At 64.2% G+C, this 23,818-nt stretch overlaps 1 protein-coding gene across 1 annotated transcript in view; it reads right to left on the reverse strand.

The window, feature by feature from the left end:
* Positions 1 to 1,945: 1,945 nt before the first annotated feature.
* The window catches only part of SLC12A5 (solute carrier family 12 member 5), a 28,367-nt gene continuing 6,494 nt past the window's right edge, over positions 1,946 to 23,818 (reverse strand). The window contains exons 2-27 of the mRNA XM_069034039.1: positions 16,727 to 16,821; positions 16,364 to 16,495; positions 16,008 to 16,154; positions 15,344 to 15,398; positions 14,353 to 14,483; positions 13,979 to 14,220; positions 13,691 to 13,902; positions 11,631 to 11,798; positions 10,577 to 10,675; positions 10,348 to 10,405; positions 9,514 to 9,688; positions 8,571 to 8,689; positions 8,178 to 8,276; positions 7,965 to 8,084; positions 7,688 to 7,792; positions 7,431 to 7,599; positions 6,332 to 6,527; positions 6,082 to 6,251; positions 5,863 to 5,994; positions 5,564 to 5,671; positions 5,268 to 5,390; positions 5,001 to 5,188; positions 4,644 to 4,658; positions 3,962 to 4,095; positions 3,365 to 3,473; positions 1,946 to 3,225 (exon numbers count right to left, since the gene is read on the reverse strand). Of these exons, the coding sequence (XP_068890140.1) occupies positions 3,382 to 3,473; positions 3,962 to 4,095; positions 4,644 to 4,658; positions 5,001 to 5,188; positions 5,268 to 5,390; positions 5,564 to 5,671; positions 5,863 to 5,994; positions 6,082 to 6,251; positions 6,332 to 6,527; positions 7,431 to 7,599; positions 7,688 to 7,792; positions 7,965 to 8,084; positions 8,178 to 8,276; positions 8,571 to 8,689; positions 9,514 to 9,688; positions 10,348 to 10,405; positions 10,577 to 10,675; positions 11,631 to 11,798; positions 13,691 to 13,902; positions 13,979 to 14,220; positions 14,353 to 14,483; positions 15,344 to 15,398; positions 16,008 to 16,154; positions 16,364 to 16,495; positions 16,727 to 16,821 (3,284 nt within the window). The 3' untranslated portion in view covers positions 1,946 to 3,225; positions 3,365 to 3,381. The remainder of the gene's footprint in view (positions 3,226 to 3,364; positions 3,474 to 3,961; positions 4,096 to 4,643; positions 4,659 to 5,000; positions 5,189 to 5,267; positions 5,391 to 5,563; positions 5,672 to 5,862; positions 5,995 to 6,081; positions 6,252 to 6,331; positions 6,528 to 7,430; positions 7,600 to 7,687; positions 7,793 to 7,964; positions 8,085 to 8,177; positions 8,277 to 8,570; positions 8,690 to 9,513; positions 9,689 to 10,347; positions 10,406 to 10,576; positions 10,676 to 11,630; positions 11,799 to 13,690; positions 13,903 to 13,978; positions 14,221 to 14,352; positions 14,484 to 15,343; positions 15,399 to 16,007; positions 16,155 to 16,363; positions 16,496 to 16,726; positions 16,822 to 23,818) is intronic.

Consider the following 23,818-nt stretch of genomic DNA (forward strand, 5'->3'; position numbering starts at 1 on the left):
CCGTCAGGGTGGAAGTGGTGCTGAGGGGAACGGGATCCACTGGTGATGCTGGGGGGATGAAGCAAACCTGTCAGAAATGTGCCCTGGCTGCTCTCACCACTGCTCTGCAAACGTCATTCCTGGCTGCCCTGTACCTACGGCCAACGGAGGAGCCTCTCCCTGATGCTGCAAGGGTGGTTGCTGTCTGCAGCCTTGGCAGAGGCTGTGTATAACCTGCCTCTGCCCTCTGCCCTCTGCCCTGCGCCATGTGCCAGGGCAGGAGGGGACCATGCTCTCTGCCTCAGGCCCAGCAGCACAGGGGGCAGCAGCCAAGCTGCAATTAGAGGGCGACTGCAGGGAGCAAGTGGCATCTTGTGAAGAGGCAGAGCAGCTGGCAAGTGCTCGAGGCCCAACAACATGGTGCTAACACATGAGCTGTGTGGGCAGGCTGCTGTGCCTCCCCCGCTGCTGCTGAAGTGCCTCAAATAATTTTGGGAGGCTGGAAACAGCCCATCAGCTTGTGTGTGGTGGTATAGGGCCAGCTCCAAGGGGCAGAGCAGCTAGACACTGGCAAATCCTGGTTCACATGGGCTGCCCTTCCCAAAACTAAAGGAACTTTTCACTTGCAGACCCCTACCTGCTCTTCCCACAGCTCCCAGGCTGCTGAGGCAGCAGCAGGACTGGAGAGTGCTGCCCTGTGCGTCTGCACAATTCGTCAGCCCTGAGCTCCTGTGCTGAAGCCAGGTCTCAGCTCAGCCTGACAGTCCCCATGTAAATGCTGAGCTCCCCATGCCTGTGGGACCGGCTTCCACAGCAGCATCTGTGACACAGACCAGCAGCCACACAGGCAGCCAAGCTACCCTGGCAGAAAGTCTGGCTGTGACTGGGACTGCTCTGGAGAGAAGGGAGGCACTTCGGGAGTGATGGAAATGTAGGAGCAAGGTATGAGCAGGCACAGATGTGCAGCTGGGGCTTGGTTTTGGTCTAGGAGTGTGTCCAAGTAGTATCTTATAGCAAAAAAATCCAACATCAAAAAACCCACCGCTTTTTATCCAAGCATCCCCAAATAGCTTTGGCCTGGACCTGGAGTAGAGGTGCTCTGAAAGGGAACACGGGCTGGAGTGGCTGGTGCCGGGGAGGGGTTTCCTGTTCTCAGGGAGGCAGGAGTCAAGGTTGGCAGGGAGTCAGGTGGGCAAGGAGCTGGGACCAGTCAGGGCTGCCCATGCCAGGCAGGAGGCAGCTGCTGCCTGGATGGACACCCGCGGGGATGCTGTAGCAGCACCCGCTCCCTCCGCACCTCCTGCAGTGCAGAGCGGCACTGGGGAGCATCTGGAGGGGCGGAGGGGGCGAGTGCTTCAGCACAAGGGCTCAGCTCTGGCCGGGGACAAATTGTTGCCCCAGGGCCCAGGCTGGCACAAAGCCGCCAGCGCTGCCGGGAGAGGGCAACTCTTAGCAGGCTGCACTTTGAGTGGAAGCTCAAATCTGCTGTGAAACAAGTTCAGAAAAGTCTGTGACTTCTTTTCCCTGAAAACTCTTAATAAGCTAAATTGAGAAGAGAATGAACCTGCGACCTGGCCCTTTCCCAGGGGCTGCTGGTGGCCGGGGAAGGCTGCAGCCTCCACCACCACTCTGGAGCACTCGGTGCAACGGATGGGCTCCTGGTTTGTGCAGGAGCAGCCCGGCTCAGCTCCCCGTCCCTGCGGCCTGGTGCTAGCAGAGCCCTGCATCTCTCAGAATAGATATAGATCTCTATATATAGACTTCATCTGGTTCTATTAACATAAATATGATCACTTTAAAAATACACGTACTGTATTATGTACACTATGTACATGGGGCTGGGGCGGGCGCCAGCGGCACCCTGCTGCCCTCGCACCGCTTCCTGCGTGGTTCCTGGAACCGTTCACATTTGTTAAAAGCGCCTCAGTTTCTCTTCTATGAGAGATGCTGGGGGGGGGGGGGGGGGGGGGAACGGCGGCGGGGGCGACCCTGCAGCTGCTGCCAAAGATAAGAGGTGTTTGATCTGCCCCGGGGGCTCTGTTGCCCGAGCAGGGGCTGACGGCTGTGGTGTGGCTGGTGCCTGGGCTGCCCTGGCCAGCCGGGTCAGAGAGTGTCATGATGCCGGGGGGCGGTGGGACCCCTACAGCCCCCACCTCACTGTGAGGTCTTGCTGGTCAGATTAGCAAACAGCCTTTGCATATGTTAAAAATACACACAGATCCAGACTGTCCTACAGCCCCCGGCAGCATCTGCGACTGCCTGGAGCCGGGGCCAGGGCTGGGTTAGCAGCGAAGCCCTGGGGAGCAGCAGGGAGTGCAGCGGGGGGGACCCAGACATATGTGCAGGCGCTGGGGCCAGCCGGGCTGGCTGGTGCCGGGCCCTGAGAGCCCCCAGTTTAGTGCGGCGGGGGAGCAGGGTGGGGGTCCGGGACACCCCTGTGCCAGGCAGGAGCAGGCACTGGTGCCTCGGGGGTCCCCAGCACCCATGCGGCTCCAGCCGCCGAGAGAAGCCCCGGCTCACGCTGCACATGCGGCTCCCGACACCGCAGCTCCGCACCGCGACTGGCGCACCTGGAGAGCGTGAGGGAAGAGAGAGCCTGGAGTCAGGCAGGGGGGACACGGAACACCCGCAACCACCCTAGGTCAGGGCTCTTGCTCTCACGGCCTTGCTGTGCTCCAGCACCTGACCCCTCACAGCCGCCCCCCACCCTCTGCCTCCTCCAAACCATCGTGCTGCATCTCCACAAGCTCAGCGGCCTCCAGAGACGACGGTGCCGAGGCAGCGGCGAGGTGGGGCTGTCCGGGTCCATGGCGGTGAGGGGCAGCAGGGGTGCAGCGCCGTGGGAGGCAGCCTCGGGCGGTGCTGGATGTGCGGAGAGGAGCGTCCGGCGAGGGGAGCGTGATGGGGGCCTCTCTCTTCTCCCAGCGCCTCGCAGGGAGGCACGGCGCAGGCGGCGGGCACGGGGCACAGGCGCATCCAGCCGAGTCTGTGCAGGAGTAGCAGCACGGTGGGGCCAAGGTCCGTCTCGGCACAGCCGCCCTCCTGCCCGGCCAGGCGTTGCAGCGGCAGTGCCGGGGCTGGCGGCGGGGCTGGCCCTGCCAGGGCGGGCGGTGGCGGCAGCGCCGAGCTCTGGTGCTCAGTCCGCGGTTCACTGTATATATTTATATATAAACAAGGACAGCAGTGCTGTGGTGTTGCAATGAGGAACAGCTGCTCTGGTGCTGGATGCTCCCGGAAGATCTGGTGCTGCAGTTCGAATGGAGAGATCAGGGGCACGGCCAAAGCCAGGTGAAGGTTCTGCGCACCGGCTGCCATCCGGCCTTCCCTCCTCCCCTCCGGGAGCACGATGCAAAGGGGTGGCGGGGCTCTCAGTGTGCAGACAAACCTCTCTCGCGCCATCTTTCAGGAGTAGATGGTGATGACCTCCCGGCCCCCACCACGCACCAGGAGCACTCGGTCCAGATGCTCCGTCAGCACCTCCAGGAACTCCATGTCTGCACAGCTGTCAAGGAGGACAGACTCCACACTGGAACATGGGGACAGCCCTGTGCCATACCTGTGCAGCCCCAGCTGAGCCTGCAGCATTGACACCTCCACACCAGAGCCAGGAGCTGGTGCGGCAGTCCCAAGCCAAGGGGCCAGGGGACCCCACTCATGCTGGTGCTGTGCGATGGGGATGGTGGCTGAGCCAGCAGATGGCTGAGCCCCACAGACCTCTGCCCGGGCCCCTGTCATGTGCCATTGCACTCATGGGTGTAGGTGCAATGTCATGTGGCCCCACCAGGTGCCAGAGGGGCAGGCTGGTGCGAATGACAACTGCTGGACCCGGCCAGAAGCAGGAGGTGTGCGGGGGTCCAAGCTCAGGAACTAGACCTGTGCCTCTTGGCATTCACCTAAAAGACCCACCAGTTTTGGGGAAGATGTGGACCCTGGTCCCCCCGGCATAGAGGGGTTTTGACGGACGGCCCCATAGGAAGGATACAGTTCTCATCCCCTTTCCGGTTACGGGGAGGCCCTGGCATGTTCAGCAGGACCAGCTTGGCATCCTGGGACTTCTTCACAATCACCTCATTGAGCTTCACAGCTGTGTGCATCCTTCGCACATTGGACTGGTTCCTGTGGGTGACAGCACGTGTGGGCACGGGATGGGCACAGTTGGCCTCCAGCCCCACACCAGGCCCAAGGGGCAACAGGGCACCCTGGCCTCTTGCCCTAGAGCAGTCCAGGCTGGGCTGCAGCACAAACTCGGGGTGCAGCAAACTTTGCCAGGCACAGCGCTGGTGACTCTGAGCCTGCACCAGTGGCCATGAGCCACAGGGCCACACACAGTGCCCACAGGCAGTGGCAACTACGTCTGCTCAGGGCCAGGCCACGTGGGAGCGAGCAGGAGCAGTTGGCATTAGTGTCACCGTGGGTGCCTGAGCCGAGGCTCACAGGGAGCTGCTGGCAGCATAACAGGGCAGACGAGGAGCGTGTGGTGCGGGCAGTGCACGGGGCCGGCAGCCACAGCCTGCTCGGGTGAACTGTCTGGCACTGCAGCTGTCACAGCTCACTGAGCCGCCCTCCTGCACAGGGGCAACCCCAACGGCTCCCATCACGCTGCCCCATGAGCACACCCAGCTCCCTCCACTCCAGCCCCGGCACCCAGCCAAACCCAGACTTACAGGTTCTCCCACTCCCTGCCAGGAGCATGATGGGGTCGGAGAGAGAAAGAGAGAGAGAGAGAGAGAGAGAGAGAGAAAGGTGGTGAACACCAGGTGTGCACCCCCACTCCCTGCAGCACACCCAGCATGGGCACCCATCCCTTGCCAACACAGTTCTGCACAGGAAGCCCTCCCCACTTGCCCCCAGCCCCTCTGCAAGGGCGCACTCAGAGCGCCCAGACTGCCTGACCACTCCTCAGGGCAAGGATCAAGCTGGTGCTGCCAAGGCCCTGCCTGCACCCTCCTGGCTGGGGCGGGCAGGGGCAGCCAGGGACACAGGGCATGGGTGGGAGAACGTGGCAGCATGGGGGGCCGTACGGCTTCATGTTGAAGAAGTCCTTGATGCCCTCAGGGCTGACAGGGCTCTTGCTCTTGTTCTTCTCAGCAACAGACTTCTCCTTGGTCCAGGTGAGATGCACCTTCTCAGGGGCTGCCTCCACCTCATCACCAGGGGACTGGGAGCTGCTGGAGAAGGTGGTGGCATTCTTGTCGTGGATTAGTTGGACCTGCAGACAGAAGAGGGGAATGGTGGGCAGGGCCTAGGGCCAACTACCTCCCTGACCCTGTCTTGGTACAACTCCTCACCTCCTCCTCTGGCTTCTCCTCGCCATCAGCAGCCTGTTCCTCGGGGACGTTCAGACGCAGGCGCGTGTTGGCCGGGTTCTTGCGCCGGATGGAGCCACGGGACTCATCTGTGATGCTCTGGATCTGTGTGGGAGGGGTCAGCCAAGGGAGTGGGGCACAAGAGGGCTTGGCTGGGCAGAGCCTAGCCTGAAGCCCAGCTCTCCAGCAGGACAAGCACACAGAGCTGCAGGGCAGCTCAGTTCACATCAGAGCCACCACAGGGGTCAGAGCCCACCCAGCCTGTCCTGCAGGCTCACCTCCCGCTCCCGCTCATTCTTGGTGAGGTGCATTTGTTTGAGGATCTGGGAACGCTGCTCCATCACCAGTGTCTTCTCATAGGTGTAGGCAGAGATGTCACTCTCATGCTGTGGGGGAAACAGGAGAAATTTGGGGCAGGGTAAACTGTACTGACTGCTCCCAGCATGGCCCAGCACGTCCCAGCATGTCCCCGTGGTGCTGTGTCCCTCCGTGGTGCTGTGTCCCCCATGTCAAGGTCTGTCTGGCTCTCCCATGCACAGCATCCCTGACTGCTGCACGTGCCCCTCCCAGTACTCACCATCTCCACCACCTCCACCTCTGCGGTGATGCGCAGGTGGTACAGGAACGTGGTCAGGTCCTTCTTCATCTGGATGCTGTTGTCATCCATCTGTGCCACCGTGAAGATGCGCATCTTGCACTTACGCCACACCTGCAAGGGAAGGGGGAGGTTTGGGCACGGCTCGACAGGGACGGCCGCAGCCCAAGCCCCAGCCCTGCACTGCAGGGCCCAGCCTACCTTGTGCTGCCGCAGGAGGAAGGGCAGCAGCATCAGCATCCCCCCATCGTGGACAATCCACCAGACATCGATGTGGCCCTCCGAAAACCGCTCCTGGTTGCCCGGAAACATGGCAACATTCTTGGCCACCAGCAAGGCCAGGTGCCCAGCTGTGGTCTCTCGCACCAACTCTGGGAGGGGAAGGGCCACGTCAGCCAGGGCAGCTTGCAGCCCTCCAAGCCCAGCAGCACCCGCCCTCCACGGTGCCTACCAATGAAGTTCCTCCAGGTCTGGTGGTCCTCCTTCTGGCGCCAGCTGCGGGGCCAGCCCACCAGCACTGTGTTGTGCTGCAGCCCCCCCAGCCCGCTGGACTGGATGAGGTGGGACATGCCATCCCGCAGGTTAGAGGAGATCACCACCTGACAAAAGCCCTTCACCTTCTCCGCTTCCATCAGGCGTCGGATGGACTGCAAGGGAGAGGGAAGTCAGAGATCCCAGGGCCTTGGGGACAGGCATGGATCATGGGCACAGCAGCCGCCAGGCCCAGCAGTGGTCCAGCCCAGGCCAGATGAGGTGCAGGGTGTAGGGTGTAGGGTACAGGGTGCAGAATGCGGGGTGCAGAGTATGGGGTACAGGGCTGTGAAGTGCAGGCTGTGGGGTGCAGGTCCTGGCAGGGTGCCTGGGTCTCCATGCCCCATGGCAGGCTGGTGGCTCTGGGCCAGGGGGGGTGATACCCAGTGGTGCACAGAGCTGGCACACGGCTCTGCACCGTGCAGAGTGGAGGGTGTTCTTGTGCCAGGGCTCTGACGGGCGGTGGAGCAGCAATTAGAGTTATTTACTCAGAGAAATTATAACATGTCTGCATGGGAGAGAAACTGTTTGCTTCCGAGGGTTTAATCTCATTAATGTGCCGCCCCGCGGGTGCGGGGGGTGGGGAGTGCTCTCGCTCTGGCGGGGAAAGGCTCCTCTCCCACCCTGCCTGGCACCAGGGCCACAGAGACCGTGGGGAGGGTCGAGGCTGTGGAGTCCGCTCAGCCCAGCAGCACAGCAGCCCCTGGGTGGGCACCACGCTGTGCTGTGATGTGCCATGCTGTGCCAAGTCCTGCAACAGCTGGCCAGGACTGGGACCACTGCTTGGCTGGTGCCAGCATCTCTGGTATCTTGGAGGGGAGGAGGGGTCTGGAGGTCCCTGCAGTGCTCTGAGCACCAGTGAAGCATGGAGTCCTCAGGCTCTGCCTGATGCCACTCCGAAGCTCTCTGGGCCATTTGGGGCCACCAGCCCTGGCCATGGGGCAGACACAACCCTGGGCACGTGGGGACCAGGAGCACCTGCTGCTGGCACAGCCCATCTCGGTGCAGGCAGGTCTCACCTCCTCCGCCCTCTGCGCCTGAGGGTGGTTGTCCAGGAAGGTCCCTTCTAACACAGAAGCCACGATAGTGAGGCCCTTCCCAGCCTTGAGCTGTGATGTGAAGGACAGGAGCTGCGGGTGCACCACATTCTGCTCCTGATCCCCGCGGACCAGGACCAGCAGCTGCGGCCTAGAAGGAGGGTCCTGTAGTCAGTGCCCACATCCAGCTGGTCCCTGCCCCAGCACCCTCAGATCCCCATCTCCCTGCCCAGCCTCACCTCCAGTTCTTGGTGTGCGGGGGCCCTTCCTCCAACCGCAGCAGGGCGTAGCGGGCTGCACTCAGGGACAGGCCCCGGATCCCATCACCCCACTCCTTCTCTGCCCTGCAGGAACCGGCAGCACATAAGGGATGCCCATGGCTCTGGCCCTAGAGCACCACACTGGCACCCTGGAGCATCCTGGGACAAGCAGCCTCGGGGAGCTGAGAAGCCACACTGAGAGGCCATGTGGCCATGGGGGGCTGGCTAGGACCTGCGGCGCCACGGCCTCCCTTACCCGCGGTACTCGATGTATTTGTAGATGAGGCCAGCGATCAGCATGGCCACCAGCGCGTAGTACCAGGAGCAGATGAACATCAGCGCCAGGCACAGGCTCATGCCCAGGAAGGACAGGGTCCTGCAGAGAGCACAGAGCTGTCAGCGTGCCCTGGGGTCCCCACACCAGGGTGTCCTGGGGTGTCCCTGTCCTGCCCCATCCCAGCTGGCTCACCAGTGGTAGTAGCGGAAGCGGGGCCGCCAGTTGGGCGTCCGCAGCAGCGTTTGCACCGCACACGCCAGGTTGACAAACATGTAGCACATGAGGAAGAACCTGCAGAAGAGAATAGGAGGCTGAGTGGGTGCACTGTGAGGAACTGAGGTCTCCACACCTCCTGGCCCTGGGGTGGCCAGTGCTGGAGCGGGCTCTGCTGATGGACAGAGAAGCAGTGTCACAGAGTAACCAAGTCTCAGTGCTGGCCAGGACGGGACCCCAGAGTCCCCGCAGGGCCCCCCTCTTCCCAGGCAGGGCCCAGGGCAGCAGGTGTGTCCCCCCACCCTGAGGAGCAGAAACCCACACACGCCACCCGCTGCTTGTGAAGGTGCGGGTTGACAGCACGCTGCCTACATGGAGAGGATGGGAGCCACCTCGTCCAGGGAGGCGATCAGGATCCCGATCTCGCAGATGCAGGCTGTGAGCAGCAGGGCCCATGTCGGCTCCCCGTTGGCTTTGCCGTGGCCGAAGACCTGGAAATGGGGGGAGAAGGGCGTGTCAGGCTCCGCAGTGCCCTGTAGCCCTGGGCAAGGGTACTTAGTGCAGCCCGATGAGACTGGACCCTCCCGTATACCCAGCCCTGGCGGGAACAGGGACTGGGAACACCGGGTGCCATGAGCTGGCACATGTCCCATGCTGGTTCCTGCCAGGGCAGCAGTCCCAGGGCTAGCAGGACTGGCTCCTGCTGACAGTACAGATCCCGTCGCTGTCCCCACACCCAGCGCAGCAGCCCCTGTACCCCCACCACGGACCAGTCCCAGCTCACAGCCTGGCCACAGCCAGCGCAGAGTCGGGCACCCTGTGCCTGGGACGGACAGGCTGCCGGGGGAGAGTGGCCCCTCCTGCGGCTATGGGGGCGCGGGGGGGTCCGGGGAGGGGGCCGGGGGCGCGTGTCCGGACGCATTAGAGGGTACGGGCGGCGCGAGTGAGAGCTCGGGCTGGGGCTGGCAAGGAGAAAGAGGGAGGATAAAATTAGCCCGCTCTTCCCTGGGGGGAGCTGTCGGGTTGGATTTGGAGAGATGAGGTTGTGGGAACGCGTCTTCAGAGAGCAGATAAAATATGAAGCGGCACGGCAGCGGGGGGGAGGGGATCCTGACCTTTCCCGACACTCTCCTCCCACCGATACCGCAGCCAGAGCCACCACGGCCGCCCACCGCCGCGCCGGTGCCGGCGGGATGAGGGCAGGGAAGCGGGGCTGCTCCGGCCGCATCGGTGCCGGGAGGAGGCAGCGTGGGTTCCCACCGGTCACTCGTGCTGGTGGCATCTGCAGCCCGCACCGGGCTCAGGGTACACCTACCCTGAGGAAGGGTACGATCCCGTCCCTGGAGATGGCTTGCAGGAGGCGGGGGGCTCCGGTGAGACTCTGCAACCCAGCCCCACAGGTGGAGAAGAACGAGCCGATGACAATGACCCACGGGGATGGCCACGCCAGGGTGCCAACCACCAGGTTCCCGTTGACGGCCTCACCAAACCTGCAGGGCATCAGCATCACCTGCGCTTCCGTCCCATGACTGAGCCCCGAAAGCACCAGCACCACAGTGGCACAACCCAGCCCCCCACACGACACCACTTTGGGGGGATGTGACACAACCGGGGAAGGGCCCGCCCCCCTGGGGGTGAGCAAGGGAGCAGAGTCAGAGGTTGCCAGGGGTCTGTCCTCATCCCTGTACCCGTAAGCATAGACAAGGACAAGGACAGGTGTGGGACAGGACTCCTCCTCCCTGTGCCAGGAGGGCAGTGATGATGCATGCAGTTGGATCCTGTTTGTGTTGGTGCTGGCGACCCAGAAGTGTCACCTGCCACGTGCGGTGAGCAGGGCTGCCCCAGATAGGCAGGAGCACAGGCAGCCCTGCCTATTGACAAACAAGTGGCTGCCTGCAGCGTCGGAGCAGGAGGAATGCAGCAAAACGTGGACGGTCGGGGTGCACACAAGCCCCCAGTGCCTGTTACAAGCTCCAGGCCCCCCTGCCCAGTGACACCCATGAACCCTCCAATGCCACCCTGTCTGCCCAGTGTGTCCTGGTTGCAGCCTTCCCCACACCTCTGCCTTCCCCTGGGGCTGCCTTGCCCCAGCCTGTTCCAGGGGGCTGCCAGACTCTCCCCATGCCCCACATAGCCTTGGGACACTCACTTGTCACGCAGGACAACCCCCTCGATGCATGCTCCAAAGAGGACAACGGAGCTGATATCTGCCAGGTGGTCAAGGAGAGCCAGGAGGATGCAGCGTCCTGCCTGCCCAGCCAGTGGGGTGCTGGGACCCTGTCCCAGCCCAGTGAAGCACCCAAGCAGATCAGCCCTGCAGAGCGAGCCCACCCGTCCTCAGCCCCACAGCCCAGGCTCAGGCAAGCCCTGAAGGATACAGACGGCAGAGGTGGTGGCAATGGCCAGGATGGTGCCCGTGGGGATGGACTTCTGGGCATCCCGCAGGTCTCCAGAGCGGTTGGAGCCAGCCATGATGCCTGGGGAAAGAGGGGATGGTGTCAGGGGGAGCAGAGCTACAGCTCATACCAGTCCCAGATAAACCTCATGCCAGGCACCGTATGAGCCCTGGGCACAGCAGGGCACGGCTCGGTGTGAGCCAGGATGGGAAGCAGACGTGATGGACAGCGCGGAGAAGGTGCTGCTGCGGCGTGGGGCCCCCAGCCTGCTCTTCTCATCCCCCCAGTACTGCCCCGCCTACCCCAAACCGCAGTCTGAGGCCACTCAAGGATTAGGCTCAAAAGCTCTCAAGTGCCTCGTCTCATTAGCCCTTAATTAGCTCAAGCTGGGACGGTGGCTGCCGCAGGGGTAGGGACAGGGTCCAGCCCCGACGCTGCTCTGGGAGGGCAGGAGGTCACGCAGGGACACGGCTGCACCGGCGGGTTCAACACAGCCCGAGGGATGACCCGTGCTCCGGCCGCAGCAGCAGCCGAGGCAGGACCCCACAGCCCCCGGCACCGGGGGACAGGCGTCCTGCAGAAACCGGGACCTGCTGCTGAATGGGCAGCGGGAGGGAGTGCAGCGGAGGCTGAGCGGCTGCCGGGGACCCCGCAGCGCGGGACCCTCCAGAGCTCGCCATGCCCGGGGCAGCCCGGGGGGGGGATCCCGCCGGCCTTGGCCCCGGCGGAGCTGCAGGGGAGCCCCGGAGGCTACGCCCCGCTCGGCTCCGCAGCGGGACTGGGGCGGGGGGGCTCCTCTGCCCCCGGAGAGCTAAAAATACCAAAGCGGCGGGACGTCAGCGCGCACCGGGCGGCACCGTCAGATCTGGAGCGCGGGCGGCTGCGTGGGAGGCGATGGGGACCAGCCGCCCCCGCGACGCCGCTGTCACCGCCGCACCCACCGCGGGGGTGGCACACGTGGGGCTCCGCCGAGCACGCCCGGCGGCACGTGCCCGGTGTGCCCGGGGCACGGAGCGGGGCCGGCGGCGACTCCCACCTGTGACTGAGGGGAAGTAGATGCCGACGAGCAGGGTGAAGTAGGACGTCATGTCGCTGAAGACGTAGGGCTGGTCCATGTCCACTGGGGTGTCGGGGGAGCTCACTGAGGGCAGCCCTCGCTTCTCCACGATCACGCCCTTGGTCAGGTATGAGCTCCAGAGGTTCTCTGTGAGGAGGGAGAAGGGCGGGCAGTGCCACCGGCATGAGATGCCCACAAGCCCCCATACCCAGCACAGCATCCCCATCCCACAGGGATGGAGCCGGGGGGGCGGGTCTGGCTCTCCCTCCCCTTCCCCGGCCTCACTGAGCAGCCAGCTCAGCCAGCAGACAGGACCACGGGCATCCAGAGGGTGAGGGTGGCAGTGCAGGTGGGCAACAAGAGCAGGTCCGTGCTGCTGCTGGCAGTGTTCCCACAACATACTGGAGCAGCTGACATGGGATTGCAGTAGCAAATAATTAAGAGGGTAATATAATTAATGCTGATCAACACAGGTTTAAGGGAGGTGGATCGTGTCAAAGTAACTTGATAATGTTTTTGATGGGATTATGAGTGCGGGGCTGATGTAACAGGTTTAGTGTCCCTCCGTGTGCTGCCTTGGCTGCAGATCACGAGCAGAAACTGGAGCAGTGGAGAGCAGCCAGCACCGGGCAGGGCGGGCAGAGGCAACTGCCCTTGGCGTGTCACTGCCAGGGGGCTGCTGAGAGGGGCAAAGGGGCCTGCAGGCACCAGTCCTCAGCCCCTGGCACTGAGCCCCCTTCATGGCTACTCACAGGTGACAGATGAGGCTGGCAACCCTGTTGGCCTTGCCTGTCTCATCCTCCCAGAAAGCTATGTTTGTCCCCACAGGGAGATCCCTCACCTGGGGCACAGCAAGGTCCAGTCATCTCTGTCAGGGCTAAACTGTGCCACCGATCTCAAGATGCTGCTGGCCCAGTCACCCTCACCACTAGCCAGCCCAGAGTGGGGTCCTGGCTCTGTCCCAATGCCCCCAATGCCGGAGTGTTTGCTGCCTGTTGCCCTGAGAGAGACCAGCTGGATGGGTGGGGGTCTGCACCCCGTCCCCAGCAGTACCATTGCCAGCAGGAGCAGGTTCCACCCAGCAGCCAGGAACTCATTATCTGTCCCAAAAGACCTCAGCGTAGGATACCATCAGGAGGCTCCCAAACACCCTGCAACTGCACTCCACTAACCACGGTCACAGCTGCAGCCCTGAGCACCACGTGCTTAGCCAAGTCTGAGCTCCCATGCCTGTGTCCATGCAGACACCAGGGAAGGATGGCTGGGGCAGCCTCGCAGCCACCAGGAAGGACTGATCCTGCTTGTGGCTCTGCTGCTCTCCTGACTCCTGACAATCACTCTGGCATGGGGGTCTGCAAACACACTCTGAATGTGGCACACAGCATCAGCCTCTGCCACCCACTGCTGAGCGTGAGCACCTGGCAGATGTACCAGCATCTCCGGAAAAACGGGTCACAAGTGGCTCCTCCCAGCAAATTCACGCATCTTTCTGCGGTCCTGGCCATTCTCCCAGCAGGGCTGTAGCCAGAGCAGCTAAGTGGCCCCAAGGGGTGATCGCTTCTCTCAAAACCTCAGATCAATACCAGCCTTTCCAAAGGCCAAGAGGAAGCAGAGGGAGGATTTATTCATCCCCAGCCTTTGGGCATCATTCTGAGCCACCCCGTTGGCTGACACAGGCTGCATGCGGGTGGCTGCAGTGCCCTGCTCTGTCACCCAGTGCAGGAGTCGGTCCCACTGCCTGGCACAGCACGAGCACAGCTCACTGTGCCTCAGGGGCAGAGCAGCCCCCAGCAGGGATCACCCACATGCCCTCTCACCTGGACCCAGCACTGTTTGCCCCCACAACACCTGGCATGGCTGAGGAATCCTGCTCAGGGCAGCCTCCCACAGCACACCTCCACCAGCCCTGCTGGCGGAGCTGCCCAGCAGGCAGAGCCACTGCCCCACCACAGCTCCCCTGCACTTCCTTCTCCATGCTTCCAGTCCCATGCCTTCATGCCCATGCCCGTGTTCTCATGCCTCTGTCTGCCTGTGCTCACCTTGGATGAGGCCGCTGGCAGCGCCGGGGATGCCCTCGATCTCAGTGACGTTGTTCATGGTGAAGTACTCGTCGCAGGTGGCATTGAGGAAGCGGGAGGTGCAGAAAAGCTCCCAGAGCTTGGAGCCAACTGTCTCATTCCCCTCCACCACCATCTTGGTGCAGAGGTCAAAGCCATGGCGTGAGAGGGTTCTGTTGCCCAGGAGGCAGATCCTGGGGAGACACAGGCACTCAGCTGCGCATCTGCACGCCCCAGCCCTGCTGCAGCCCTGCAGGACCCCGTACTCACGGGAAGCTTGGTGGGTCGAAGGCCGATTTGATGACACCAGCATAGATGGCGAGGATGGAGAGGATGACACAGCCCAGGAAGACTAGGGCAAATTTGTTGACATACTTGACGCCCACGAACACAACGGTGGCCATGCAGGTCAGCACACAGGTGCCGTACACACGCATGTTGTTGAGCATTGCAGCTGCCTCCCCGCTGGCGTCCTCTGCCTTGAAGATGGCCATGGCCGGGAAGATGTAGGCCTGGAAAAGAGTTGTGGCATCACTGCCTGGCTAACAGCCTGCAGAGGGGACCCCAAGGAAGGGTCCTCAGACCCCCTGCCCTGCCAGGACCTGAGCCCTTGGCACTGCACAAGGCAAGGACTAGGTACCTACCAGCAGGATTTCAATGGTGCCCAGGATGTACATGGCACCAGCAAAGGTGGTGCCCAGGTAGAAGCAGAGCCCCACGGCCCCACCAAACTCAGGTCCCAGGGAGCGTGAGATCATGTAGTAGGAGCCACCCGCTGTCAGAGAGAGCAAAAGTGGGTCCCAGCCAGACCCCAGTGACACCCTCAGCCCTGCCAGGTATCCCAGAGGGCAGACTGGAGCCAGGATAGCCATAGGCCCTGCTCCAGCATTGAGCAAGATGCAGAGCAGCAGGAATGACCACACTGGCAGAGTCATTCCCCAGGAGCCCTGCAGCCAGGTGCAATGGCCAATGGCACAGGTGTTCCCTGGACACCAGACAGGAGCTGTAGCCCCAGGGACCATGCCCTGCTCCATCCTCCCAGAGGAGCCCTTAGAGCAGGGCTGCCAGGATCGATGGTCCCGCTGCGGCAGCAGGATGATAAATAGCTTTAATTACACCCCGTGTTGAGCTGTCAGTGCCGTGCCCAGCCTGGCGCAGCTCACGGCTCCCCAGGGCTCTGCAGGGCTGGCGTGTTCTGGGGGAGGCAGCCGGGGCACCCACCGGCCAGAGCCCGTGGTGCCTCCCGGGGGGCAGAGCCCACACACAGCAGCATCCCTGTGTCCGGCGGTGGCAGAGCCCACCCCGCCACCCAGCCCGTGGCACCCATCGCGCCCCGCTCCCATCCTCCTTCCGTGCGTCTCCCGGCTCCCCGCGGCCTCTCCAGTCTGGCGGAGGGAGGAGCCGCGGCTGGCGGCTCTCGCTGCCATCTGCACCTCGCGGCTTTGGGGACGGGTGGCGGCTCCAGCACTGCGCTCCCCCGGGCCGTGGGGATCCCGCGCGGGCTGGTGGCAGAAGGCTGGGGAGCGGCTGGCGGCCCCCGGGAAAAGCCTGGGAAAAGCCCCTGCAGGCACCCCACCCGGCAGGGACCAGCTGCCCGCACACGTGGCACACGCATAGACGCGGGCTTGGCTCTACCTGGCACCACACCGTTGGTAGCGATTGCACTCATGGAAATGGCCGTCAGCATCGTCTGCAGGAAGAAACACAGTGTGGGCAGCCGGCGGAGCTGGGCAGAGGGATAGGGGAGTGGAAGGGAGAGCTGGGGCCATGCTAGGACATGGGGCTCCCTGGGGCCACACTGAGATGTGCCACGGGGCAGGGATGCCCAGGGAGGACGGATGGATAGATGTATGGGTAGGTGGGCAGGCAGGGCTGTTGGCTGGCAGCACAGCTGAGAGGGCTGAGCCCCTTGGAGAGGCTGGCAGCACTGCAGGGGGGCAGGGGGGCTCAGGCTGCCCAGGACACTGGACAAGACCAGCCTTCCCAACCTCTGCCTTCGGGTGACTGTCCTGGTGAGGTGGCTCTCTGCAGCACAGTGTGGGGCCAGAGCAGGGGACCCCCAGCACATCCCCCTACATGGCAGCTATAATCTGGGTCACCATGTGAGCCCCATTCCAGTGCTGATTCCTTTGGGAAGCTGAAGGCTTCTCTTTGCTCTAAGTGGGGCAGGAGCTAGGGCAGGGGCAGAAGCTGGGGCACGGCATGGTGGGCTGGCAGCTAGTGCACTTCTCCATAGTCCAGCCAGCCAGACTGGTGACCCCCAGGCCATGGTGAAGGCTCATCTGGCTCCAAAACTCACGCAGGAGCAGCAGAGGAAGACCATGCAGAATGACTCCATGATGCCAGCGATCCCCACCACCCAGGTGAGACGCAGGAAGAGGATGACCCCAAAGATGTTCTGGAGGCAGGGCAGGTAGACACCCATGAAGGTGCCCATCCGTGGGGCCTGTTGAGGGAACAGCAGTTATCAGGGCTCAGGGGCCTGGCTGGCAGGGGAGCAACAGGTCCCACTCCTCCCACAAAGCAGCCAGGAACCCAGGGTGAAACTGCCCCTGGCTGAGGCCAAGGAGTCCCCTGTTCCCAGGGTAGTCTGTGGCCTGGCACTACACAGGCAAGGGCTGGAGAGGGAGGGTTAGCTCCCTCCTAAGTCCTCACCTGCACTGGCTTTTTCTTGCCTCCATCATTGTTCTCAGCCTCCTCATGCTCCCGGCTGCCCTGTGGCAGGTTGGTGTAGTTGGCCAGTCCACTCAGCAGTGACGAGACCATAGGGCTTGTGTCCATCTCCTCCTGTGGAGAGCAGAGCCCGAGTCATGAGGACAGTCCCTTGGGACCCCAGACAACCCCAGGAGACCTCACCAGATGCTACCCCACTGCCTGCCCCTCCAGGAATGGCTTTGGCAGTGTGGCAACCCTGGCCTGGAGCTCTGGCATGTCCCAGTGCCTAGGGTGCAGGTCGGCTGTATGGGACAGCTGCCCAGCTCAGCCCCCTCCCCCTGCCCCACTGCCTGCCTGCCCTACCTCGAAGAGGGCCATGTTCTTGCCATCGTATTCCTTGCCCTTCTCCAGGTCCGTGCTGTTGATGAAGGGACTGCTCTCCTTGGGATTGCCATCGCCTGTGGAGACACCACTGAGTCAGTCAGGCAGCCCTGCCCTGCCCACCCCACAGGGTCACCACTGTGAGGGGTCATGGCTGCCCGTGCCTCCTGCAGGAGAGCTGCCGGAGCTGTGGGCACCATGTTCATGCCCAGTCCCAGCACAGGCAATGGCAGGCCGGCATCCCAGCCACCAGCATCACCTCCCACACCTCACACGTGCAGGGGCTGCCGTCCCCAGGAGCCACACGCTGCCCTGCCCAGCCGTGCTGATGTGCGGACCCGCCAGAGCGCATCCACACAGTGAGGCGAGCGGAGTGGATCCAGGGGAACCCTCCAGCAGGATGGCTGGCAGCAATAACTCACGGCACGGGGTGCCCACGGGTGAGCGCGCTGGGACTGCCCTCAGCGCTGCGTCTGCAGGGGCAGGATCTGGACGGCTGATCAGCACCAGCGCAGAGGGGATGGTCCCGGCACAATGCCGGGGAGTGGGGCAAGTGGCCAGGTGTCTGGTTCTGCTCCCAGACACACACCACAGGAGTGGGGGCCACAGGGTGGGAAGGCATCCGGAGGTGACACCACTGAGGGCAGGTGATGCCTGGGGCAGTGGAGCCACCCACAGCAGTGCAGGGCCCACAGAACTACCAGGATAGGGGCCACAAGCACTCACTGCATTAATGACCTAGTGCAGAAGAAACCTGGAGATGCTTAATAGCGATGAAAACAGCTGAGCTGCAGAGCAGCAGAAATAAATCAAGCTGGAAATGGAGCAGCAGTGAGGATGGTGCTGCTGGAGCAGCACAGCTCCAAGAGAGGGCCCAGAGCAGAGGGGGACCAGAGCATGGGGGCCAGGAGCCAAAGGACACAGTGCTGGGCAGAGCAGCTGAGGGGGCAATGGCACCCATGGCACAGGGAAACCTGGGCTAGTCCCCAGCCCTCAGTGGGCGGAGAGAGGCTCCCTGCCACACACCCATCCCACCACCACGGCCCTGCAGCCAGAGCAGTCACACTGCCATTGGCCACCGCACTGCTGGGCAGGCTGCCCACATGGGCAGGGTCACAGACCAGCTCCACACTTTGGGGGCAGGGAGAGAACTGCCCCCTCCACCATCCTTCAGCATGGAGCCGATGAGTGCCCCGGGGCAGAGGGATGGTGCCCTAGCAGTGTAGTCACCCACCCATGGTGGCACCCCCAAGACAGACCCTGTGACCATTTGGAGCATCCCGGTCCTTTGAAGGCCACCATTCTCCTGGCAGTTGACTCATATTTGGGATCCTGGAAGCCCGCGTGCAGTGGTGATTCACCATCTGCAATTCCCTGGCAGACATGGTGCTCCTGGCTGACCAGGAGGTGAAGTCTCAAGTGCTACAGGTGACACTGACCTGCGGGCTGCCCCCCAACTCCCACCATCCCATGGCTCCTCCAGCATGGGGCAGCAGGGCAGCACTGTCCCTAAGGGCACAGCCAAACACCAAGGCACAGTTTGCAGGTTCCCCCTGTGCAGGAATGGCCATGGCAGTGGCACTGGGACACCCTAGCCCACAGGTCCCAGGAGCTTCACTCCAAAGTCCCCTTGGACCCCAGGTTACACCACCGGCATGTGCCCTGCCCTGTATCTCCCACAACAGGTCTCAACACGGACCTCATGTGCTCCTTGCTCTGTGTTTGATCTAAAGCCCCAAAGAATCCTGCTCTCATTAGGTAACAGCAGTGGTGTGGGCTGGCACCCACCCACTCACCACAGCTCTTGCCCACCTGCACCAGCTCTGGGGACCACACTGATGTGAAATGTCCACCACACTGACAGGACACCCTCCAGGCTGATGCTGTGGCCATCCCCAGTGTGGCGACACAAGGGAGCAGGAGCAGGGGTGGCTGGAGCCCACCACCCCCTTAGGGCTGGGTGGCATCGGGGGACACGGGCAGTTTGGCAGGGAGACGTGCTCAAAACGTGGCAAGGCTCTGGGACCCCTCCGGGAGAACGGAGCCCGCGGGGGCCTCGTCTCACCGCCTGGTACCCAGCCGACGACATCACCGTGCAGGTTTCCATGGCAACGGCGAGCCACGGCCGCCTCGGCTCCCGCTCTTATGTAACGGCGGAGGCAGCCGGACGCTGGCCCCACATGGCACTCGCGCCCCACGGAGCCTGATGGATGGCACGGCCGGACCCCCGGCCCCAGCCCACCACGACCCCACGGGACTGGCCCTGCTCGGCTCCATACGACAGGCGCCAGCAGCACCCTGGGGTGCCCACGCTCCAACCCATGGCACCACAACAGCACCCACAGCTCGCAGTCCCTCCACCCCCACCTCTGGCCAGCGCTCCTCACGCCGGGGCCACGGCCCGTGCTGACATCACCCAGGCTCCTGGGGCTGGCCCGTGGCGCAGGAGCCCCTCGCCTGGTGATGCTGCTGCGAGGAACAGCACTGGGAGAGGCCCCGGGCTGGTGAACATGAGGATGCAGCACGGCTCGGGGAGACCCTCAGCCTCCCACGTCGCTCCAGCCCCACAGACTGGAAGGAGTTAATCACGAGGGCGCAGGGTCCCAGGTGACAAAGCGCTCCCGCTTCTGCTCCTGCTCCTGACGGAGACCATTTTGCCGCAGCGGGGCTGGTGCAGCCTCTCCTCGGTAGCAGCCTCAGACCCGTGGTCTGAAGGCAGGGGCAGGCAGGGCAGGCAGGGCAGGCAGGGCAGGCAGGGGCAGGCAGGGCAAGCAGGGCGGGCAGCAGCAATGCACCCGTCCCTCACCTGCCACCGCCACGGCCAGCCCTGCCCGGCGGCACAAATGGGATGCTGCCTCCTGGCCCTGGGGACACGTGGGACATTGCCAGTCCCACCAACGCCCATGGGCCTCCCCCTGCCCTGCCACATGCCCCTGACCCGCTCCCCCAGCGCAGTCAGGACAGAGCAGAGCGGGGCCGGAGCGCTGGACGGGGCTAGCAGCACCAAGGCCAGCGGCCCAGCCGGGAGAGACAGTTGTGAGCGGAGCAGAGCCGAGCCGTGCCAGGCTTCGATCCCGGCGCTCAGCCGCCCCCCTCCCCAGGGATCGCTCAACATGAATCGGCCTTTTAATTTGCTGCGGCGGCTGGAAGGGCTGGCGGCGGGATCGCTGGCAGGAACCCGCAGCCCCGCCGCGGGCATCGCGCAGCCCCACTCTCAGCAGGGCTTCCACCAACCTGCCTGCCCGGGGCAGCCCAGAGCCAACTCGGCAGCGCCAAAGGACTGTCACTGCACCCTCGGAGCCCCCCCAGGGCAGCGCTCAGACAGAAGCGCCATCCACAATTTGATCTTCTAATGGCCTTTTACTTAGCCCTAAATTGGGTTGGGAAGCGTCATGTCCCTTATCCCAAATCCTCCCTAATCGCTTTACACGGCACAGGGCACTGAGCACTGGCTGGGGGAGCCCCAGCAGCCACCCCCCACGGGCTAATTAACCAGAACTGCTGCCGGGGTTGCTACCCGGTCCTGCCCGACCACGGCCGGCCCGTCCCCTCCGCAGCATCCAGAGCACAGTGAGCCCCAGCTAGGAACACCGGGCACTAGGGCTGCGGCACTGGCCAGGAGGTGCAGTGGGTGAGAGGGGCCGTGGCGGGGGTAGCCCCAACCTCACAGCTCTCCGTGCCTCCGTCTGCGCTCCTGCACAGGGCTGCTGGCAGCTCCGGAATCCCCTGTGCCACCCCCGACTCCGGTCCCCGCAGCCCTGGAGCAGCAGTGATTCGATGGCTGCTCATGGCACTAGGGGTGCCCTGGGGCTCCCCTGGAGGTACACAGGACACCTTGACTTTTGCCACAGGACACCTGGACTCTCGGGGCTCTGCCTGCGGCAAGGGGCACCCCAGGGTGACCCCAGCAACCCAGCGAGCACATGGGCGAGCACGTGGCCCTGGCTGATGTCCCCAGCTGCTGCCGTTTTGCAGGAGCTGCTGGCCAAGGAGGCCACGCTGCTGTTCTGTCACCTCCGGCTATCAAGGGGACTTGGCTGTACACCCACTGCCTGGCCCTGGGCTGTTGGCCTGGGGCGCCTAAGGCAGATGGGAATGGCCAAGGTATTCTTATGGCAGTGGCATCTCTGCGCCCACCCGGCTTCCTTCTACCCTGCGCAAGGGTGTCTGACAGCTGCCCTGGGGAGGGCGACCTTTGGAGGGGCCACACAGCCCTTGCAGCCCCACTGAGGCAGAGACCACTGATCATCAGAGCAGTGCTGGCTCGTGCTGGCAGTGTCATGGCAGAGCCGGCTCCAGCTGCAGTGTGGCAGGGGAGCAGGGGGTGGGGGTCGGGGGTGGGGGTCAGGGGTGGGATGGTGGAGTGGGATGCTCCCCCCATCCCAGGGCTGCGCTTTCCCCCTCCAGCCAGCAAGCACACCCAGTGGCCTTTTGGGCTGGATTCCTTCACTGCCTGACCCAAATTGGACCAACTGCTACTTCAGACCTATCCTCTTCCTTCCTAAACCCAGGATTATCCTCCCTTTGATCAGCCGGCCCTGCAGCGCAGGATTTCCAGCACAGGCGTTTTGGCTGGCTGCATTTAAACAGCTTCCCAGATTCTCCGACAGTCCAAGCCCTGTCTTGGAAATGGCCGTGGACACAAGTTCCAGCAAAGCTCCTGGCTCTGTATCTGCCCTCCCCAGGCATCCCGGTGCCCCCGGGCTGGGTGTCGGCATGGCACCCTGCAGTGGGGCTGCGGCTGACATCCCAACATCCGAACCAGAGCAGTGCAAGCTGCCAGCCCGGACACTGCAGGCAGCAGCCCTGCCTGCTCCCCGCTCCCACCATCTCCCCAGAGGGTCTGTGCTGGTCCAGCCCCCGTTGGGTTGCTGGGGCTGGAGCCCTTCCAGCCATTGTCATGAGGCTCGTGCATACTGTCCAGGGCACGGCTTGAGTGGGGACACTGCTGACCTTTCTGAGAAATAAGGCCTAAGTGGCACCCAGGGCTTCAGTGGTTGTGCTGGGCTCGGCAAGTTGCTGGACAGCCAGCACTGGAGCAGCCAGGACATGCGGAGGGGGCCCACTGGCATGCAACAGCTTTGCCACCCACTGGATTTTCCGTGCTCCCTGAAGACAGAACTCGTGATGGAAGTTCAGCTGACCCTTGTCATGGGGGGACAACCCATCCCCCTCACCGCAACCACCCTTGTCATGGGTGTAGGGAGTTCTACTGAGCCCCTTCCTACAGACAATCCCTGCTCCCCCAAGCCACCCAGGCCCCTGGTTTCTCCAGCCCTTCATCCGCTGTCCCACAGGGCATCATCTCGCCAGGCTCAGCTCCAGGGACAGTCTGCCTGGTCCATCTGTAGTGGCACTGTGTCCAGCCCTCCTGCCAGACCCCAGCATGGCAGAACTGCCTGCTGCCATGCCGCCGGCACTGCTGCGATGGAAATCGGTGAGTGGGAGAGATCCTGGTGCTGCAGAGGGCAAGAGGAGGGCAAGTGCCGAGGGAAGGGCACGGCCGGGGGCCAGTGCGACAACCCCAGCCCAGCAAGGTGCCCCCAAAAGTCTCCTGCCAGCCCTGACCTTGAGCAGAGCCGCAAATAAACAAGAAAATAAACAGCCTGGGGTCGGAAGAGCAGAGGAATACACAGAGCCTGTCTCTGGCTGTACCCAGAGCCCCACTGTGGGCAGCCGGGACAATCGCTACCATAGCCAGCCATGTGCTCCCGGCTGGGGCTTTGGAAGACCCCACAAGGGGGCCTGGAGAAGGGACTTGGAGGGGTCTGGGAGGGTCAGAGGGGCAAAGCAAGTCCTTCTGGGCACACATCGCATCGCCCTGGCTGCAGCCCATCCCTATACCCGGCAGGAACACCCACAAGAACGGGGCCTGTGCTACCCGGCTGTCTGGTGCTGGACGTGGCCCCGGGGGGAACGGGGACCCTCACACAGCTTGGCAGTGCCGGGTGCCGGGAGGGGCTGAGGCCGAAGCGCCAGCAGTGACAGGGCCGCTGCGGGGCCGAGCGGCCCCTCGCCCGCGGCGAACAGCGGCCCTGCGCCGGGGCTGCGCCAGGGCTGCAGCGGGACGGGGCACGGCGCGGCGCGGACTGGGCCGGACCGGACCGGCTCGACTCGGCACGACAGGGTTCGCTTTGGCTCAGCTGGGCTCGCTTCGGGTCGGCTGGGCTCGGCCCCGGGACGAACGGCTCCGGCGGCCCCGGAGCAGGGCCCGGGCGGCCGCTTCAGCACCGTGGACAGCGGCGGCGGCCCCGGGGGGCGGGGGGCAGGGACGGGGGGGCGGGAGGGGAGAAGGGAGCGGGGGGCGGCTGCCCGGGATGGGGAGGCGGCTGCCGGAGATGGGGGGGCGGCAGAGGAGGGGAATGGGGGGGAGGGCAGCGGGGGTGAGAGAGGCGATATGGAGAGATGGGGGGGCGGCAGCCGGAGATGGGGGGCGGCAGCAGGGAGGGCTGGGGGGGCTGCAGCGGAGATGCGGGAGGCAGGGGTGGGGGGCCGGCAGTTGGGCGCGGGGACCCTTGCGGGGGTCCTGGGCGGGCGGGAGAGGGACTGGTGCGGCGACTGGCGGGGGCTGTCCGGGAAGCGGCGGGGCCGGCCCCACAGGGTCGCTCGGAGCACAGCAAGCAGCCCCCGCCCGGGAGGAGGCTCCTCGGTGAGCCCCGCACGGCTCGACCGCACCGCCGCTTCCCGAGGCTGCCGCAGCAGCGGGAGTGCGGCCGGGGCTGCGCGGAGGCGCCGGGAGCGGGAGCGTCCCCGCACCGCCCGCCGCAGCCCCGCGGGGCCGCGGGCCGAGAGCCGCCGTCGCGGCCGGTGCCGGTGCCGCCCGCCTGCCCCGCGGCAGGGCACCCCCATCCCTCGTGGTCCCCGGCTCCGCGCCGCTTCTGCCCCGCGCCGGCGCCGATCCCCGGCCCGGCGGGGGCGGCCGCCCCGGGCTGTCCCGCTGTCCCGCTCGTCGGTGCCGATGCCGGTGCCTCACCTTGGCTGGCGCCGCCGTCGCCGTCCTCGCAGTCGGTCAGGTTGTTCAGCATGGCGCCGGTGCCGCGGCCGCTCGCTGCCGCCGGAGCTGGAGCTCTCGCT

The sequence above is a fragment of the Aphelocoma coerulescens genome, chromosome 20 (assembly GCF_041296385.1).
Source record: "Aphelocoma coerulescens isolate FSJ_1873_10779 chromosome 20, UR_Acoe_1.0, whole genome shotgun sequence".
Taxonomy (NCBI): domain Eukaryota; kingdom Metazoa; phylum Chordata; class Aves; order Passeriformes; family Corvidae; genus Aphelocoma; species Aphelocoma coerulescens.